This window comes from Python bivittatus, unplaced genomic scaffold (assembly GCF_059951505.1).
Source record: "Python bivittatus isolate LINGU-HERP-01145 unplaced genomic scaffold, Pbiv_v1 ctg000060_np1212, whole genome shotgun sequence".
In the NCBI taxonomy this organism is placed as follows: Eukaryota; Metazoa; Chordata; class Lepidosauria; order Squamata; family Pythonidae; genus Python; species Python bivittatus.
This window is the reverse complement of record NW_028277044.1, coordinates 10,828,770-10,849,032: the sequence shown is the minus strand read 5'-3', so window position 1 is coordinate 10,849,032 and position 20,263 is coordinate 10,828,770. Positions and strand designations below refer to the sequence as shown.

At 35.6% G+C, this 20,263-nt stretch overlaps 1 protein-coding gene across 1 annotated transcript in view; it reads left to right on the top strand.

Moving 5' to 3' along the window:
* Positions 1-19,834, top strand: part of CLYBL (citramalyl-CoA lyase) — a 201,343-nt gene extending 181,509 nt beyond the window's left edge. The window contains exons 7-8 of the mRNA XM_088136494.1: positions 7,273-7,397; positions 18,631-19,834. Coding sequence (XP_087992620.1) covers positions 7,273-7,397; positions 18,631-18,726 — 221 coding nt within the window. The 3' untranslated portion in view covers positions 18,727-19,834. The remainder of the gene's footprint in view (positions 1-7,272; positions 7,398-18,630) is intronic.
* The last annotated feature ends 429 nt before the right edge of the window (positions 19,835-20,263 follow it).

The following is a 20,263-nucleotide window of genomic DNA, read 5'->3' as shown; positions in this document are numbered from 1 at the left end:
GCTTTGCTTGTTGCTATGTTATTACATAGCACTAAGGAACTTTTGCCATGCGGTTTAAGCCATTCCAACTTGGCCCTGCAAACTTTCTGTCCTTATCCTACTTTCATATGGCCACATTAAAACCTTCGGCTAAACAAAGAGTTTTATAAAAATGAGCTCTATCATTGTTTACAAGGAGGTTGGACCCAGATCCCATCCATATTTGAGATGCAACTCACTGAAGTTTGGCAGCTATGTTAAAGAGTTTTACTATATAGGTAGGATTACATTTTTAAAGAATAAACCAAATAAGGTTGACTGGTCCATGGCACGAGATGAGGAGCAAAATACAACAAGTGGGTGTTGCTTACGCTTAATCACTCCCTTCCTATTTCAGTGGTAGTCATACATGAATTTAATGTATTTAATGACACAATAGCTTAGGTTATCAACATGTTTTTTTTTTTTAATCATGTGAGCATTTTCTCAAAAAAGAAAGATTCATCAGTTTTAAACTTCTGAAGAGAAGAGCTGAAGAGAAGGTCGGTCTTGCCAATATGGTCAAATGGGGAAATGAGAAGTTAACCATGGAGATGAGGGCAGAACGGAAGTTCTGCAACCCATCTAGCAAAACGATCTCCAAACCCATAGTAACTATGGTTAGTAACCATAGTAACCCACAGGAATAGTAATTACAGTAGAGATCTACTAGAGGCAAGTGAATACGGAAAGGCTGTACTGAAACCCTGTATAAATGGAATTACAAAATGACAGTGACAAAAATATGCTAATTCGAGGTAGATAGCACTTTCGACTGAGCAGCCAGGAAAAGCTCTCTGTCAACAAATACAGAAAAAGTGACTGGCCTAGGGACCGGTGATAATTGGAGGACACACATAACTGAAGAAGGGAGAAATAAAAAGGAAGGTACAAATTACTGACTTGTTGAACTGATTCCTCACACCAGCAATGTTTAGCTTAGGATCTTAGAAAAAAAGAATAGTACCTAATATGGAAAGAGAGTAAAGCCATATGAACAGTCAAGTTTCAGAAAAGGAGAGAGACACAAGATCAGAAAGTAAATAGAAGGTGCATGACAGAAAGAGCAAATGGATACCATAAGGAGGTGGACCTTTGCTTCCTTGACCAGTGCAAGGTTCTAGATTGTGTTGATCAAACCAGATTGCAGAACATATTAAGGCTAATGGGGGTGCCAGAGCATCAGATTATTCTTCCATGGAACTTTACAATGAGTAAGAAATTACTGGGAGAACTGATTTTGGAAAAGCATAGTGGTTTCAGGTCCTCGTCTGAAAGAGAGTGCAGAAAAATGGATATTATCCCCATTCTGTTTAATTTACAGTGATTATTGTGATAATTTACAGTGACTTAGAGTATTTGGGACTCTAATATGGATTACACACTTGGAAAAGATGGAATCCGTATTAGAGTTCCAAACACTAGCAATTAGAGATACACAGATGACAACATTGTGTAAGCCAAAAGCAAGCAGGACTTGGAGGGTCTCATTATGACAGTGAAAAGGGAAAATGAAAAATCAGGCTTAAGGTTTAATATTGTAAATACTAAGTTAGTGCCAACCAGCATACCTAACTATAAGTTCACTTGAACTTAACAGCAAAGAAGTGAAGGTAGAGACAATTTTGTTGTCTTAGGTACCAGTAAATATAGAGTGCGTACTGGAAAAGTAAAGAAGAAATTAATTCTATGGAGGAAAAGAAAATTAGACAACATCGTGAAGAATATTTCTATGACAACAAAGAACACAACTGATCTTTCCAATGGTCTGTGGCTATAAAAGCTGCACATTAAGAAAGAATGAGAGAAAGGAAATGCTTTCAAATTATGAATCTGGAGACATTTTCTGAGTGTACCATGGACTGCAGGAAAAACACCACACCAAATGAAGACTGACAGCTCTCTTGAAGTAGGAACAGCAAGCAGAAATCCACATACTTTAGGCATGCAATTCAAGCTGATAGATGAGGGACTAGAAAAATCAACTATGCCTGACAAGGTGAAGAAGACCACAGGTAATAATGCAGATGGATGAGTCAAAGAAATTACAGGGCTGTCCATGGAAGAACTACAAATTGAGACTAAAGATAGATCATGGTATCAAGCATTTGTCCATACAGTTACCAGGAACTGAGCTCAACTCGATGACACATAACTAACTGGGGAATTAGTAGCAATAGAAGTGAATAGGTGTAGCTCAGGGTTGAACTGTGGAGTCCTTGGGGATCTCTGAGCTTGGTTGCTTTCTTGCAAACGTTTCATTACCCGGCTAGGTAACATCTTTACCCAGCTAGGTAACATCTTCAGTGCTAGACCTGAAGATGTTACCCAGCTGGGTAACGAAACGTTTGCAAGAAAACAACCAAGCTCAGAGAACCCCAAGGACTCCACAATTAGTAGCAATGGCAGGCAGATACAGATGATATTAAAAGTCCCTTATAATACATTCCCATTATAGCCATTGGACCCCAGGTTCACCACTGTCAGTTCAAAACCTTGAAATGATTAACCAACCAGCCATCTGTTGCGGAATCAAAATCAAATAATTATGATATCATTATTTTACTATCAATAATTTTATTAACTTATTAATAAATTTAATACATTTATTTTTAATTATTATTTTATAATAATTATTTAAAATAATGCCTTAGGCATGAAAAACTGGCTGGGTGACTTTGGGCCAGTCACTCTCTCTCAGCCCAACTCACCTCACAGGGTTGTTGTTGTGGGGAAAATAGGAAGGAGTATTGATACATTTGCTGCCTTGAGTTGTATATGAAAAAAAGGTGGGATAAAAATATAAAAACAAACAAACAAACGTAACCACAAGAAGTGTATTTGTTAGCTTGTACCTCCAAGTATCAGTTTTCTATTTGATCCTCAAATGAAGGTTACATCTTAAAATATAATAGCAGTCCTGTATAGCATTGGGCTGAGTATTAAAATGCAGGTGTAGATCTGCCACTGTCACAATTGCCTTTCCAGACTTCTAAACATTTTACACATTAAGGTAATGAAACCTTGAGATAATCATGTTTTGTCCTCCCATAGGTATACTTCAGAGAGAAAGATCCTCAGACAATAGTTGATTTCTGGGGCAAACTGAGCCTGAGTCTAGAACTTCGTAACTCCATGCTATTTCCTGTTTGAGGTCTCTCTGAGTTATGCATCCGCATGTAAAATGGACAGAACCCAAATTCACTGTGAAGCATGTCTTGCACAACCTGGCCATTTTTCTTTAAACTCAAAAAGTCCCAGCGTTCTACATTTGTTGCTTTGTGTGATAAAGCCATTTCAGGATATTTTTGAAAGTGCTAAGAAGCAGATACAACTGTTTGTCCCACCAGGATGATTCCTGGAAAATATCATAGCAGATGTGTGATGGTTTGCACCCTGTGAGACTTCCTCATCTAACATACAATTTAAAACATTTCTTGTAACTTCCTCTTTAAACTTTACATTGACACCACAAAAAAGGAGAAAGCAACACACTTACATATTAGCATCTACTTGACAGGACTTCTAATGTTTAAAGCTACACTTGGAGCAATATTATCAGAAAAGGGTGATGGTTTTTACCATGGCCATCAGTAACGTTGGCTAAGTATGGCTTTGATAGGAAGGACCCATCTGCAGGCATGTCTGGGGGGGGTGTCAAAAAAGTCAAGATGACAGTTACAACTGTGTGATCAAAGTCTTGTCCTTTTTTATATGTGTTGCAATCATGTGGGTGCAGCCACCATCTTGATTTTTTTAACACAGACACATACACCACGGATGTTATTAGCCTTGCTGTTTTAGCAGTATTGGAAGAAACCTTAAAGCAATCTGTATCACTGAAATAATACATGAAGATATCTCTCAAATTTTTTTGCCCTAAATTGTTGTGGGTTCATTTTTCAATTGTAGTAAAAAGTGTGTGCATGCACACACTTTTAAAAAATTAGTTGAAATTTAATGTAATTTCAGATCCCATGATTTCTAATACATTTCTTCAATTTCAGCTAAAATGTTTTTGTGAAAAACATTCATAATGAACTTTTCAGAACTATTATGGTGAAAGAAATGTAACGTCTTCCAGTTTTCTTTTCACATTCACTCAGTAATAAATGAAAAATTGAATTACATAAAAGATATGTCATACAAATGTACAAGGTACAACAGATCACTAACTCATGATCCCTCTCTGTTTTGTACTTCTGTATGCCCCATCCTAATTTATTTGATACCAAAAAATGTTTGTTTTAGAAAATATGATTGACTAGTTCCTAGCAATGGTTCTTAAATTCCTTCTTTTTCCTTAAATCTTTTCCTGTATAATAGTATGCATATTTACTCAGTGTAAGTCCCAATGTTCCTCTTTGTCCTGTACTGTCATAACAATGAGCATAGATATAATACCTCAGTGCATTTAGCTTCCATACATTTAATCAACACTCTGAAATTCATTGTAGTATTTTAAGGCTATGCCTGATGACTGTTAATCATTTATATCCCAGGGATTTATGTTAGGAACCTGGGTTGAATTCAGACTTAGTCATACTAACAGGAACCCTTTTAAGATCAACAAAGTCTACGTTAGTCATGACTGACTTCTTCAATGAATTCTATTGGATCTGCTAAGCTTCAGTCCCATGTCCCTGAAATAGTCAGTTGTAATAATGCTAAAGTGCAGAAAAAAGATATGCTCTGGGAATGATACTTTTAACAGCTGACTTAGTCATTATAGCTACCCTGGTGCAACATATTGAGAAGGTAGATATCAACAGGAAGCACCAAAATCCTCTCTTTTAACAGTATTTTACACACTACCAAAACGATCCCTTTATAGCTTCACATACAAGATGAAATGAAATTGTTGAAAGCAAGATCATATCAAGTGGTCCTAGAAAAAATACTTCATGGTCATAAATTTTTATACCTTGCGGTTCTGCAATCATTCTGAAATTTGTTTGTTGAGAATATTTCCCTTGTTTCTCCATGACACTTAAGTCCACTGTAGAGGTGTTTGGGCGAACAGAGAACAACAACATGCAATTACAGCTGTGAGTTAACAGGCTTTTTAGATTTTTGCTGATCTTAAAAGACTGAAGGCCTTTTGTCATGTATATAATTTTTAAAATCCATCCACATTTTCATCAAAACAAAATATGTCTCACTTTAAAAAACAATTTAACAATAATTTAGGGATCCCCGGTTTGAAACACAATGCTTCTTTTGAAATATATGATTTTATTGGGGCTTTCATAATGAAATATTTGTGCAAAATCATTCTGAAGCTTACAAGTATAATAGAATGCAAATCCAGTATATAAGTATGTTATTCATTCTTGTGACATAACTTCAAATATCTTAATTTGGAATAATCAGACTTTGAGCAGGACACAAATGTTTTCAGTGCAATAGTTTGTTTTACAAAGTAGCCTCTGCACAACTTGAAAATAATTCACTCTACATGAAAGTTATAGCAGCAGCTGAATCTCACATTACAAATACTTTAATTATAAGTGATAATGTAATTAAAATCTGATAAAATGAAGCATGCTGTGGTTTCTAAAAGGTATCTAAGAAGCATAAAGCAGATTTCTATGTTAATAAATTCTTAAAGAAATATAAGAGTTTATTCCAATAAATTAAATTAGGATTACATGTTTTCACTTATAAATAATAATAATAAAACCTTCCTATTTTTATTTGTTTTTTATTTACATTGTTGTACATACTGGCAACTAAGCCATTTAACTCTGCAAAGACAGCAGACAAACATTTTAAAATTATTGTTATTATTCCATTTTTTAGAAAATTTGAAAAAGAGTATTTCCTAAATAATAAGTGATTTTCATACAATATGCTTATTTATAGCACAAATCTTCTTTAAGAAATTTCTGCAATATTCTTTCCATCTAAAAACAGGACTTTAATCCTGTCACTGTCTATTTTTCACTGCAACAAATCCATGGTAGTGGTTTCCATTTCAGCTCTCAAAGAAATATCAGGAAAATGTAGAAATTAATTCTAAAGTATCCCAATTAAAATTAGGATCTTTATAATATTTAAGTATTTATTTTTGGAAAAAGAGCATCTCCAGATTTAGGAATTTATTTCTTTTTTACTTATATATAAAAAAGAGGACATCCTCTTTTTTTTATGTACAAGCATATCATTAATATACTTTTCTTTCTGCTTATAATTTCTAAAATAAATAACAATGCTCTATGCATAAAATTATGATTATATAATATTGAAAATCTAAAATGTTGAAAGAAGTATGTATTTCTTCCTGAAGAATAATTTCTTTTAAGTTGAATCACTTATATAGAAAAATATTACTTCTTAAAAGTACTTGGTATTTTCAAATAGTTTAATTTATTTTTGTTTTCTTTCTTCAAGCAAAAATATTCCAGTCATTTTTCAGTATTTCCAAATACTGTATACTGAATATAATTTTTAAAAAATGAAACTCAACACACTACATTGTAATCAGCAAACATTCTCTCATCACTGAAGAAAAAAATGCAAAATGTTAATTCTTTTTTCTATTAAATTTTATGTAGCTTCTCTTGGCTGGGCAAGCAAGGGCAAATGGTGGCCACATTAGAAAAAACACAAGCCATGTTGTATCATTTCATTAAGAAAGAAATCATTTTGCATGGATCCTGTCTAATATTTGTGAAAGTCAGTCTTCATTTTGATACGGAACAAACTTTAAATAAAATAAATAACAATAAGCCTATATTGATATTGACTACAGGTAGTCCCCCGGTTTAAGAACACCTGGACAACCCACAGTTAAGAACAGAACCTATTGTAGCAAAATTCAAGTTAAATACACAATGGTTCTAGTTAATTACACAATACTACTTATACAGTATTATACAATGATACTGTACATACAAATTCGACTTAAGGACAGACTTTGGGAACGGAACTCGTTCTTAAACTGGGGACTACCCGTACATAAGGAATATTTACAATGTACTTATTTAGAATTAGAAGTGCTTATCCTGTGCTTTATGTTTTGGTGTTGAAATTAATTTCAGAATTAATTTAAATGATGGTTTGAATAAGAATTTGTGGAACAGTTTAAGTTTCAAAATGGAGCTAATTTTAAGATGATGATGATGATGATGATGATGATAGTTCTAGTAATAATAATAATATTAATAATAATAATGGTAAACTGTTAAACATGAGTATGCTGAACATCTGCTTGTTAATGCTTGACTTTGTGGTAATTAATTTTGTTTGTAGGTAAGCAGGTGATTCACCCTAATCAGGTTGCTATTGTCCAGGAACAATTCTCCCCGAGCCTTGAAAAAATAAAGTGGGCGCAAGAACTGATTACAGCTTTTGAAGAACATCAGCGTGTAGGAAAGGTAAATCTTTTCTTCATGTTTTAGGCAGAACAAGAACGTGGATTCAAATGAAAATCAGTGTCAAATATTCATTGGAGGATTTAGATTAACCCGTTTAAGGTACAGTAACATATATATAGAATACACTGGAAAGTAGTATATTTATCCAGGACTCTAATGTTGGGAGACAGCGTTGTTAATGTCAAAATTTATGTCATCTTCACTTTCAGTGAAAACATTATTTCAGTAATCATCGCATTTCCAATCTCTTAAATAAATGTAGATTAGATATTTATCCTCCAGTTAGTTCACTCCACTCAAGTCATACTGAGTTTGATCTTACTAAGATATTTGTTAGTAAATGGTAATTGAAAATCAATGCTTCTTTCTTCATGGTGAGGGATTCTCTGCAGCCTTTCAGTCAAATTTATAGGGCAGCTTACAAAATACCCAACTAACTTCAAGAACATTGTTTAATTATGCACACTTGTTTAGTTTCCTTTTTATTGCCTGCTCTGTCTGAATAGCAGGTACCAGTTATTTTTCTGTGCCTGAAGACACTTGCCCAGACTACATAGTTCCTGACAAGGTGGGGACACTTTTTATTGCAGAATGAAGTTGGAATACATGAAAACTTATTTTTGGACTGAAGGTTTTTTTAATATTAAAGACAGCATAGTAGCACTCGTATATGATTGTTCCTAATTTAGTGCATCATTGAATCTCGCGTTGCCTGCTCTGTGGGCTTCTGCTATGTAAACATTGCAGTGATAAAGCACAATCTGTCTTCACTTTGTGCCAGTAACACTTAAATTAGGGGTCGCCTGAAGGAAAATTTTATGCTAGCTACAGCATTGTCAGCTAATTATCTTAAAGGTTATCTGCTAGAATGTAGTTTACCACTTTGGGGGGTGGGTTTGCGGGGAGGAGTTGGAATTAAATGTGCTTTATTTTAGTCAGAGCCAAAATCTGACCTGCTTATCACGCCAGCAAAGTTGCCCAGAAGTGCAGCAGAAAAAGTGTGATTCTTTTGGTGCAATTTACACAATATTTAATTGCCAAAATAAAATATCCTTAGTAAAGCTGAGTACACACATACATACCCACACAGAAAACCCCACAGGTGCATATGGACTTCTGGCTGTCTCTTATAAAGCCCATTAACACTAAACTGAGGTATGAAAATATACAGTATAGGAAGAGTGGTTTTTTGTCTTCTGTTTTAAAGAAATGCTTAGAACTCACAAGCTATTGACATTTTATTAATGAGATTTTTGTGATAGCTGACTTTTCTGATGAAACCGTTGCAATGCGTTTATTTTACTATTCATAAATTTTCTGCCCCGCTTGTCCTTAGTAATAATGCTATAATTATGATCTTACATCATAGTTCCTTACATAGGTAAATGCAGAAAGCGAAACCGGATTATAGATTACCATTTATTATAACCGAACTACCAAGGCGCATCTCTTCTGTTTTCATTTCTTTATCCTTCTTTCCACTGGTAACAGCATTTTTTCATGTTTCTCTATACCTGTTAGCAAACTAGTTCTACCTGAATCAGCCTTGGTATCTTGCCAGTAGGGTATATGTATGGCAGTTGATATATTCTAGGAGGTTTTGAAGACCACATGGATAGATAACCTGGGGCTTGCAAAGCAGGCAGAATACTTCTATTTGCTGCTTTGTATTGTCAAAACGTGGACATTTTCAATACCAAACTCTTCCTGAGCTGTGGCTCAAACCACTATCTTTGCAGCTGGATAACTAGCGTTCTCATAAATAAAACATTATAAGTAATTTAAAAGATGTTTTAGCTACAGGTCCCTTCAGTTGGTGTATTTGATAGTGCAACTGACTTAGGATGATTTTTGAATAAATTGAGATAAATGACCTGCAATTAAGGACAGATAGTTAAAGACTCTTTTACAGGGCTTCTTGTCTGTCTCAGCTGTTTTGCTACTGCCTATAAAATGCGTTCATGTAAATTGAAGCTTCTGTGTGACCTGCTATTAACTCTGAATATTTATAAATATGACACTGGATATTCATTCTAGGATTAAATGCTGACCTCATCAAAGCGAGTGAGAGGGTTAGCCCTGACTTCGGTAACAGCCTAGCTTCGTTCAGTAGGGTAAAATAGGATGCTGTCTAAGCCGGGCTTCCTGGAAATCTTTTATCAAGATTGGAAAGTACAAGGCTGAAAAATCTGACACTTGAAAAATCAGTTCAGATCTGACTGCTTAATTTCCCAAAAGGACCGCCTTTCACTCATGAAGATGGCACTAATGTTTTCATCACAATTCTCATCACAACTTAAGGAATCTAATTTTGAAATGTTCTGTTTTAACATAGAAAACTAGATATCTTAAACTGAAATGAAAATTGTGAGCATGGTCCTCGATTGTATTAATATATTACTCTTTTTTTCTTTGTAAGTCATGCACTAAAATGCCAGCTTCCCCACTTCATTTCTTCCTATTTCTTTTATTAAACTAAAGCTTTAAATTTTGGTGAAGCAAAAACAGAACTTGAGTTTGATACTGTTAAGCCTTGCATAAGAAGGAGAATGTGAGCATGTTTGTGTGTGTGTGTGTGTGTATTAATCAAAACTGAAAGCCTGGAAAAAAATGAAACACAAAGGATTAGAGTGACTAGTCTGATCACAGATAAACTGCTGATCTTCAACCTCTGAAATTACAGCTTCTTGTTAATTGGAAATTCTTAGCAAACTAAGTTTGATGCTATCAGTGAACAATAGTTTACATTTACACAAAGCAAACGGTTCATGCAATTTGTCATAGTCTGCAGCATACAGAAAAGTCTGCTTTGAGGCAATCTGAACAATAGTCCTACTTTCACACATATGAAAGATTTGGAATAATGATTTTAACTAATGTACTCTGATTCTAAAATTATGATCATTTTGAAACTTGAGACATCCACTAAAATCAAAATGTTTTTGTTAGTTTTGTGTAATACAAAAAAGAGTTATAAAGTAATGCATATTTTATTTAAACCTTAAATATTGTTATATATCCTTCCTTCATACAACTCCCTATCAAAAGCTGAAGTAATAAATATTTAAATGGTATTCTTCAGTTCTATGATTTTTGCTAAGTTTTCATTAGTAAGAAATAAAGATTTAAGTAGAATGTTTTTAAATCATATTCTAAGGAGCATACATTCATTACACTGTAAGTTTCTCAGGATTTAAATAATACAGTAACAAATCTACCTTCTATCATTTAAAAAACTTAAAGTTGTACAATTTTATCTTCCTTTTCAATCTCAAACATTCTCAAAATAATTCACAGTAAAATACAAGTATAATGTGATTAATTTGCCCCAAAGTAGCATATAATTAATACATGTAAAATTCCATCATTTTATAGCCTTTTAGAACAATATAGACTTTCAGCATCACTTTTGAAATAAATTTCAATGCGTTTAATTTTGAATAATTTGTTAGTAATTTAAACAGAAAACAGAAATATCCTGTTAACTAACCAAGAGCAAGACAGTATATGTAAGGCTTTTCATGTGTTGTACAAAGAGCCACTTAGTGTATAAGAACCACTACAGGCATAAATCAGCTGAATGCCGAAATGAAAATTTTCAGTCTATCATTGTACTTCTTTAACTGGGCCATTTGTTCTGATAGCTGTTTGAGGGTGTTCTTGCACAATATGCTAGGACCTTATTTATAGACACATGTTAAATGATAGAACATTATCAACTTGCTACTGTTACCATAAATTTTCTGATATGGGCTTTAGATGATTAAACATGCTTTGGATCTCCCATTTTCACCTTGCTGTTAATAGTAAAGAAGATGCTGATCTCTAAAGTTGAAGGGACATTGTTATTGCTATTGTTGCTGTTATTATTGTTATACAATATTTGATTTAATACTGGGCACGTTACTATATGCTCAGAATTCAGCCTTCTGAAAACTTAAGCTTCCCAATCCTCATGATTGTGGAAATTGGCTTGAAAATAACTGACAACAGCTAATAGAATTGTCCAAGTACAATTGTGAGTATCAAGTAATGCTTCAGTGTTATGGGAAATAAATTGCAGCTGACCTAGATAAATTCTGCAAATTAGTAAAATAAATCAAAATAAATAATGCAAAATTACTTTTATTAGTCTTTTTTTTTTTTTGGTTACAATAAGCCTTAAGTTTTGCTTGCAAGTGTAAGGATCTTTGGGTATAACTGTTGATCAAAGATTGGAAAGATGTGGATTTCAGTCCCATATCCACCAGTGATTGTTATCTTAAGTCCTGAATATATTCTAAGGAATAATCTACACCGCAGTGATACAGGATCAGTAACCTAATAATGCAATATAAACATAGCAGGTCCTACTGTATATAAATTGTGCTGCAACATTTTCAAAGGGTCAGAGGTTACCCAAGTGTTTACTTCAACAGCAAATTGGAGCTATTAAAAATGAAATAATTTCATTTAACTGCATAATTAAAACATAAATTTTCACATGCATATCCCTAGAGGATTGCTGTACAGTCTGAAATAGGAAATGCATTCTTGTTTCTGCAGCTGAGCTGGCGTTTATTTGAAACCCTGGGAAAGGAAAAATGTAAAGGGGTGTGTGCATATGTGTATTTTGCTTTTCTGAGAAGAAACAGACATTGTGAACATATGTTATACGCAGCTATTTCAACATTGTTTTCTGAATCATCACAGATTCAAAGTAGCCCTAATAGGGATCTGAATAATTAAGAGAAAACATAATCAAAATAAAATAAATACTTCTTGTATTTTAAAACATTTACTCTAATGAAATTAGAGAGAAACTTACTTTTAAGGAAGAATGTGCTGGGGATATGATAAACCTCAATGTGGTGCCAATTTTGTTTTTCATTGGAAAGGGACAGTATTAGGCTTCAGGAATTCAAGTGTGAAGGGAAAAAATTGTAGAATGGGGCATTATGAAAGATGTGACTTTGGCTTGTAAGCTATAACTGCCTGAACTAAAGACTCCAAAGCAAATAGTTTTCACTATATTTAGGCCTTGGGCCTTGTTTGGAAAATACATACTTCGACTAAAAATGTTAAACAGATTAATTGTCTGCATTAATTTAATTAATTAAATTGTCCGTATTTTAAAAACCATTTCTTTAAATCCCTTCAGGGGATAGGATTTAATTCAGTGCAGTGCTTTGCTTAAAAAAAGATTTAAAAAAAAAAATCCCTACAGTCTTGGAATTCCCTGGTGGTCTCCCATCCAAGTAGTAACCAGGGTAAAGGCCACTTAGAAGCTGAGATCAGCCAAGGTCGACTAGGTGCTTCCACCTGCTGAGGTTCCTCTAATGGAGCTGTCACTACAATCCAATAAGCACTGATCAAGAAGGGAACATTTTTCACATTAAAAAATACCACGGAACTGAAACCGTAATGAGAGCTCTAATTGGCTTGGGTGTTCTTCTTTAGAGTACTTAGCCTAATTGTTCATTCAGCCTCTGGTCACAAAGAGTAACATGAAGCTGCCTCATCTTACCTCAGAGTAATGGTTCTGTCTCACTCCAGATGACCTATGTCAACTATCCCAACTCAGGTTCTCTCCAGGAACAATGGACTACAATTCCCATCACTACCACCACTAGGAATAATGGAAATGGCTACTGCATCTAGCTCAAAGGCAGCAAGTTTGGAAAGGCTTGTATACTCATAGGCAGAAAACGACTTAGGGAGAGGTCTTCAGTATTTGAATCTTTTCACTGGAGATGACTGGCTTTGAAACTAAGGCCACCTTCATACTGAGCCTCTGCTCTACCAGTAAATCATCAAAGTCTTTCTCTTGAATACTTAGGTATATTTGAGACATCCTTCCCAGCTTATATACAGCTCAAGCATATGAAAACAAAGAAACAATCATATTTTTACGTCTGATGTTCTTTCCCTGCTCCCACCAAGTTTGCAAGTATGAAAGGATGGGCAGAACAGTGAGAAATACCCGTCTTTCCGAGCCAACTCATGGCATCGCTCTCAGCTATGGAGCATGATAGGGTAAGGATTTGGCTTGCAGCAAGAAGGCCACAAAGGCATACCTTCCAAATTTACAATACCTGGTGTTTTTCCCCCTTGGGGCTCTCAGGTATAATGGGGCTCAGCTGCCTGTTTTCTTCTCCAGAGCAGGGCACAGCAAAAGAGCTAATGTTCTGGCCAGATGGCCTTCTTGGGGCATACTGAGAGCATTCAAAGAAAAGCCATGCAGCCTAAATACCATTTCAACTCACTGAAGTGGCAGCAGTCCCACATTTTTGTTTCCCTGTATTTGGCGGGGATTTTGCTAGAATTAAACCAGCTACTGCTAAAGCTTTATTGGCTGAGAATTATTCATTTCACTCCTATTCAGTCTGTAGGTAAGAGAAGAGACATGAAGCAAGAGAGACATTTGTCTTATTGCCAATTTAGTATTACTTCCCTCACACCCGTCCTGACACCAGTCAGCCAACCTCTGGCTTGCTTCACTTTTTTTACAACCCCATGGACTTCCTTATCCTGCAGCTCGACTCTGAAGGCCATGGTCTTTAAGAAAGTACAATAAGCCTCTATGACTAAAAAAGTCTTAAACTTGCTTATTCAGAAGTAATTTCAATTTCTTTCAATTGTGCTTATCTCCAGGTTAAATAGCTGAAGCCTAGCATTCACATGCATTTTGCACGTAACATTTTGAGTACCTGTCTGGATCATTAACCACAGCATGTATCTGCATCAGAAGATTTGTCATTCTTCCACATATTACACAAAGCTGCCCTTAAATTTCCCAGACCCGATAGACTCTTTTTTTCCTTGGAGCAGAGAATACTAAGATAAGCGATATTAACACTTTGGGATAGAATAGTGGTAGGAAATATTAGTTGAAATAAGCATTTCTAACATGCCATGTTTTTCATTTAGCCAGGGTTAAATTAAATATTTAATTTAGAAATACTTGATTTTGTTCATAGTATCCCTTCCATCCATATTATTGCTGTGGTCTAAAATATTTAAAGTCTTTCTCCTATTCTCATATGCAGAGCCCCTGCATTTACCTTTCTCTGATACTGTCTATTCTTATTTTGGCTTGCACCCAAGACAAATAAGCAAGGATTGATGTTCACCCAGGAGAAGAAAGCTACCACTTCTTGCTTCTGACCTGGCTAAGGTTAATTTAAAAAAAGGGGGGGGGTCATATGTAACAATAGTTGCTCTAGCAGCAGGAAATGGTCAGCTGAAAACTCACATGGAACTGCATTGACATCTCCTTAAAAATGCTAGTTTCCTTTTCCTGTTTTTAGGCCTCCAGTTTACATACAGTATTTTGTAAATGAACCCAATATAACTGTCCAGCCAGATTCTGTACACTACCTATGTTGGCAGTTCTTCAAAAAGGAACTGCTTTTGCTTGCAGTATTTGTAGTTTCTACCTAAATGAAAGATGGAAAATACCTGCTCTTAACTTCCATACAATTCCAGTCTAAGAACAATAACAGTCTGGCAGCAATAATTCAGCTTTCATGTAATTCCACTTTTGGGGAGCCAGTCAAGAGTGAGTAAGCTCATATTTTCAAATATAACCAACATTAAGGCTTAATGACTCATGCATACGGTTCTGTAAATGAGAGACACTATCAGCGGCTTTCCCAGTCTATTGCTGTCAGTTGTGTCATACTACAATTTCTGTCACTCATTGCAGACCGATGCATCAGATGAGCACCAGCTGCCGAAAAGCTATCTTTTTGGTAGTATCTTCATACTCTTAAGCTTTCCTAAACCCGCCACATACTGAGTCCATGGAAGCATCTTTCCATTGTAATTCTTGTCCAGTTTTTTCCTGTTACTGTATGCCATTGGAATAAATGCAAAATTCTTTTTTAAATAGTAACATTTGTCTCACTGATTTTCATCCAAATGTGAGTTTTCATACACATGGGTCTCTCAGATGTACCACTGCTTAAGCCGTTGCTTGTACAGGTGTCAACACTGTAGAACCCGTGGGCAGCCTGATTTTGTAATTTAACTCGACTGATCGCGGGATCAGAGATACTACTGTTTTCTTCAAATCTCACATCACCAGTGGTGCCACAGAGGTGTGGTTCAAGTGACTCATACTCATGAAGTTTATTTATGTTAACCAGGGTAGTGATCATACAGAAGTGATTTTTGATGTCTTCTATATGCTGGACTAATGTTTAACTGAATCAAGGTTTTAATCACAGGACTGTAATAATGGAACACCGACCATCAGCATAAATGGTTAGGATCAAGATGCCAACTCCACAAAGGTTCCTGATCATGTAACAGTGAAAGAAGATATGTAGATTTAACTCAGCTGAAGAGAAAATGCACTGAGTAACTGAGTAAAAAACAGTGAATTTCCAGGGCTCTATTTTAGGCTACTTCAAGCAAACAATTGTGATTCTAAATATGCAAATAGGAGTGTTCTTAAAGACAGCTTAGAAAATATTTTAAATAAATAAGAGATACGGAATAATTACAAGATTTTTAAAGAATGGGTAGCACCATCAGGAAAACCTGATAAAATACAGTAAATACAAGCATGGGAGTGCTTCTAACTACCACACAGGCTATACCATTATGGATTATATATGTTACAAGCATCTGAAAAAAGTAATGTTCCTGAGTCTATAACATGGTGCCAGCAACTCTTCTCTTGGTCATAATGACCCTCCACCTGATTCTTCTTAAAAGATTGTTTAGATTCTCTTAATTAAAAAATAAATAAATAAATGGAAAACCAGCATTCTGCAGGGTAAAGATACAGCCTCAGTATCATATCTATTTCCAATACCTCTAGGTCTCATATAGGATCCATAGACACTTTTAGAAATCAAAAGGGGGTGGTGGCTACAGTCCAGTACTTTATCTGGAAATGTCCCCCTTGCCATAAAAAAAGGTTGAAAAACTGAGAAGGCAGAAAGCATTTGTGGGAAGGGATGCCAGAGGGGTATCCAGGAGGAATTTAACCCTTTTCCCTCTAGGAAATGGGTATATTGTGACTGTTCACATCCTTCATGGTAGCTATTATGGAACAATCCTCAGGATACATTCTCAGAATTGCAAATGCTGGGGACCTCTGCTCCTGTGGGTAGGATATAGATTCAGTAGTAACAAAACTAGTTGATTTATCTTCAGATCACTAATAAAAGTCAGATCTAAGCTGCAATCCTGTACAGATTCACCTAGAGTCAGTGGGATTATTTATTGGTAAATATGCATAAAGAAACATCCTCTTAGAAGTTGACTGTGACTCCTGGGAACTTTGTGGACACATCCATGTAATTCTCCTGGATGGAGACAATATAGAACTGCTTTGATATTTTTGTTGAGCTTTCCATCCTAGCCACCAGTCCTAGCATTGCTGGGTGTCTCCCATCCAAGTACTAATCAAGATCAACCCTGCTTAGTTTCCAAGCCTAATCAAGGTCAGCCAGGAGCTGCCACCTGAGGCAAGTAGGCAGGGGACTATGTTATAAATAAAGTTAATCCAAGCAGTAGCAGAAACAAAATTCATTAATAACATAAATATTTTTACATGAACTATGGAAAGCTATTTGTCAACATTATACTACAGATCAATGGTTGGAACATCACATTGTTCCTTAGGTTTTTCAAGTCTTCTCAGCAAAAGCATCTAAACTCATCAGATAATCTAAGGTACATATATTTTATCCTCATTTGTGATTTCATAGGTATTTTATACACCAGTTTCCTCCTTTAGGTTTCCAACTAATTGTTTTAGTAGTACGATTCCAAGCGTACAGTTTCCTTATGCCAGTTTGTTACTACTGTGCATCTAATTTTCATTGCTCTGGTGCAAGCAAATGGTTGAAAAGACTCTCCCCATCTCTGCTACTGAAGGGAGGCTCTTCAGCAAAATTGACCCAATTACAGACAGTATTATACAAGTGAGAATTTAGGCACTTTGTATGTTTTCTTTGTATTACTAATCTTCTAATTCAAGCTATTTTTTTTCTTGTATTAGTCCTCTTCAGCATAATAAAAACTACTTCTCCGTATTCAAACATTAGATTTCTTCTTCACACAGTATGTGTCTAACCCAGGGTTTTCTAAACCACATCAGAGGTTTTCCAATGCAGTTTAGAAATAAGTGACAAACTTCTCTAGTTTATCTATCACTGCTGTCTTTTTCTTCAGTGACAGAAAGTTAAAAGTGCATATGTGGATCTCATTGATGAGATTAGAATCTAATATTCACAATGGCTGGAATCCAAGGCTCTTCCTCTTCTGTAGGTGGACCTTCTTCCATCAATGGAATCCAGGGAGAGTCAATTCCATCTTCCCTACCGTGACCCTGCCTACATCCTCAAATCCTGCTTTGCCCTGCCCCCAGAACAGAACACAAAGCTCTTTTATTTCTCTGATATCAATATTGGAACTGAGTTTCAATAGGTTTTATAGTAATACTGCTCACTCAAGACTGTGATTAGTGTGGGTTCCTAATCAGCAAAAAGAAAACATTCCTTGTGGATACCAATATTATATTACCAAACAACTGGAAAGTGCTAAGATTGTTATACAGTAGGTGCAAAATGAATTGCTGGGCCCACTGTCCTCAACAGTAAACCATTATTGACATTCATTCATCTCAGATCACTTTTTCCTATGACTTTCCTGGGGAGTAGGAAGGAAGAACTTTTTGTCTTAAGAAAGGTTAACATTTCCCTTGGTGTGAGCTTGATTCCTGATAACTACAAGGACATGGACGTGTTGCTTTTTTTGGCAGTGACAGAGAAGTGGTTTGCCATTGCCTTCAGGGCTTTTTTTCACGTTCACATTCTGCTCCACAGTCCTGGATTTTCCTGAGTCCCTATTCAAGTCCGAACCCGGTTTAATCCCGCTTAGTTTAGCTTTTGTGAAAGCAGCCAAGATCAGCCAAATGCTGCTACCAACTGAAGACTGTTCTACTGGTATGGGTCAAGAAGCAGACAAAACAAATCAAAACTCTTTTCCTTCCCCAGCTAATGTATTTTAGCTTTGGGTTCATTTTTCTTATGTCTGTGTTTCTTTTTAAAATTCATTTTTCTTTTATCATTGTGCCCCTGGGCTCTTTTTAACACCAATACAAGATGTCTCTGTTTGATTCATGTGGGATCTAATGATTCTTGGCTTACAACAAAATATTATAACTAACTAAAGCCTGAAATTTTCTTTTCCCAAGATCCCTTTTGAGAAGTTAATACTCTCTTTTTCTTTGCAGGGCGCCTTCACTTTCCATGGCAGCATGATAGACATGCCGTTACTGAAACAGGCCCAAAACATTGTTACACTTGCCACTGCCATCAAGAAAAAATGATCTGCTAAATGAACTTTTCCTGAAGAGTGATTCCAGGAGCTGCTTAAAGAAAGATTATATAATACTTAGAGAAAGAACAGTGTAACACTTCATACTTTATACTTCAGTACAATTCAGAATACATGTCCAACAACTTCAGTCTATTTTTCTTACTGAATGTCAATCAGAGTGGTAAGATTGGAGCCTGTTTCCTATGACAAATGAGTTGTGACAGAGCTGAAAGCAAAACTGTTTCATTTGGAAAACTGGCCAATTAAAATCAACCAGTGATGTGGACAAACAGATTTCAATTAATGTTTGACTCAGAAATTTTTCAGTGAAGAACAGAGTCACCAAGGGAGGAAAGAGTTCCTTATCTTCCATGGGTATGCAGCAAAGTAGCTCTTGGGAGGTGTATTTTGTTGTGCAAAAGAGAGAAGAGCTGTTCTTTGCTTAAAATTCCCTCTTCTACACAACCAGAAGTATTAAAGACGTTTTCAGGAGTTTTAGAGACTTGACACATACAGTATGATGAGATCCATAGACATTCCTTCCTCAACTTCTGTTCCTGTTGCTTTAAGAGTTAAACTGAAGGCAGATGTTCCAGCAGGCATGTCTTCTCCTGCTGAGGATGATAAAAGCCACCTTTTGGCATTGTTCTGTGAGACTTTTAAAGGTAGAACCTCCTTTCTGACTAGATTTACAAATTAGCTTCTTTCAGTCAGAACACGAGTTTAGAATAATTAAGCTAAAATAGCAGCTTGTGATCCAATGGATTTGCTGCATGCAGTAGAAAGTGTAAGCTCAAAATCATTTAATATGTATTAGTTCTTTAAAAGTTTGTAGCTAAACTTTTGTACTCATCAATGAGGAGTAGAGTTAAAACCATCTGTATTTTTTTCAGAAGTTTTAGAAAAGTAAGTAATTAGATGTTTTCCCATTTCACTGCTGCAGAGAGCACAACTGTCATGTGTACCTCTTCCCACCTAAATGGGCACATCATGTTCTTTTCAAGTGCAATGGATATGTGATTTATAAACATGTGCAGTTTGGTATGTCCCTGTAATCATAAGTGCCCATGGAGAAGGGTTTTATAAAAATTGCTTTTTAAAAAGCATCTCACTGTTAAGTCAGACCACTAGTTTTTCTTCGGCATGCTCTGCATTGCTTTTACTATCACCACAAAGGGTGAGAGCAGAGGAATTAGAGGTTGTAAATTTCTTGTCCTTGCTTTCAGAAAGCTTGATTTTTTTTTTCCTTAACACCCAATGATAGCGCTACTTGAATCCCTGCAGATATCCATATTACAGCATTTTCAGCCCTGCAGAAATCTGTCTTGAACATGACCTTGAGGGAAGGGGGTAGTTACCTGTGCCTTCCACAAGCACATTAATAAAGTCTGGTTTTAAATTAATATGTGAAGAAAACTGGGTAGTAATTCCTCAGTATGATTAATCCAAAATAACAGCTTGTGCATGTACTTAGAAGCATCCAGGGTAGAATTATAAATCCATAGACCAAATAGATACCTGATTTTTCTGGCCTCAAATTGTCCTCA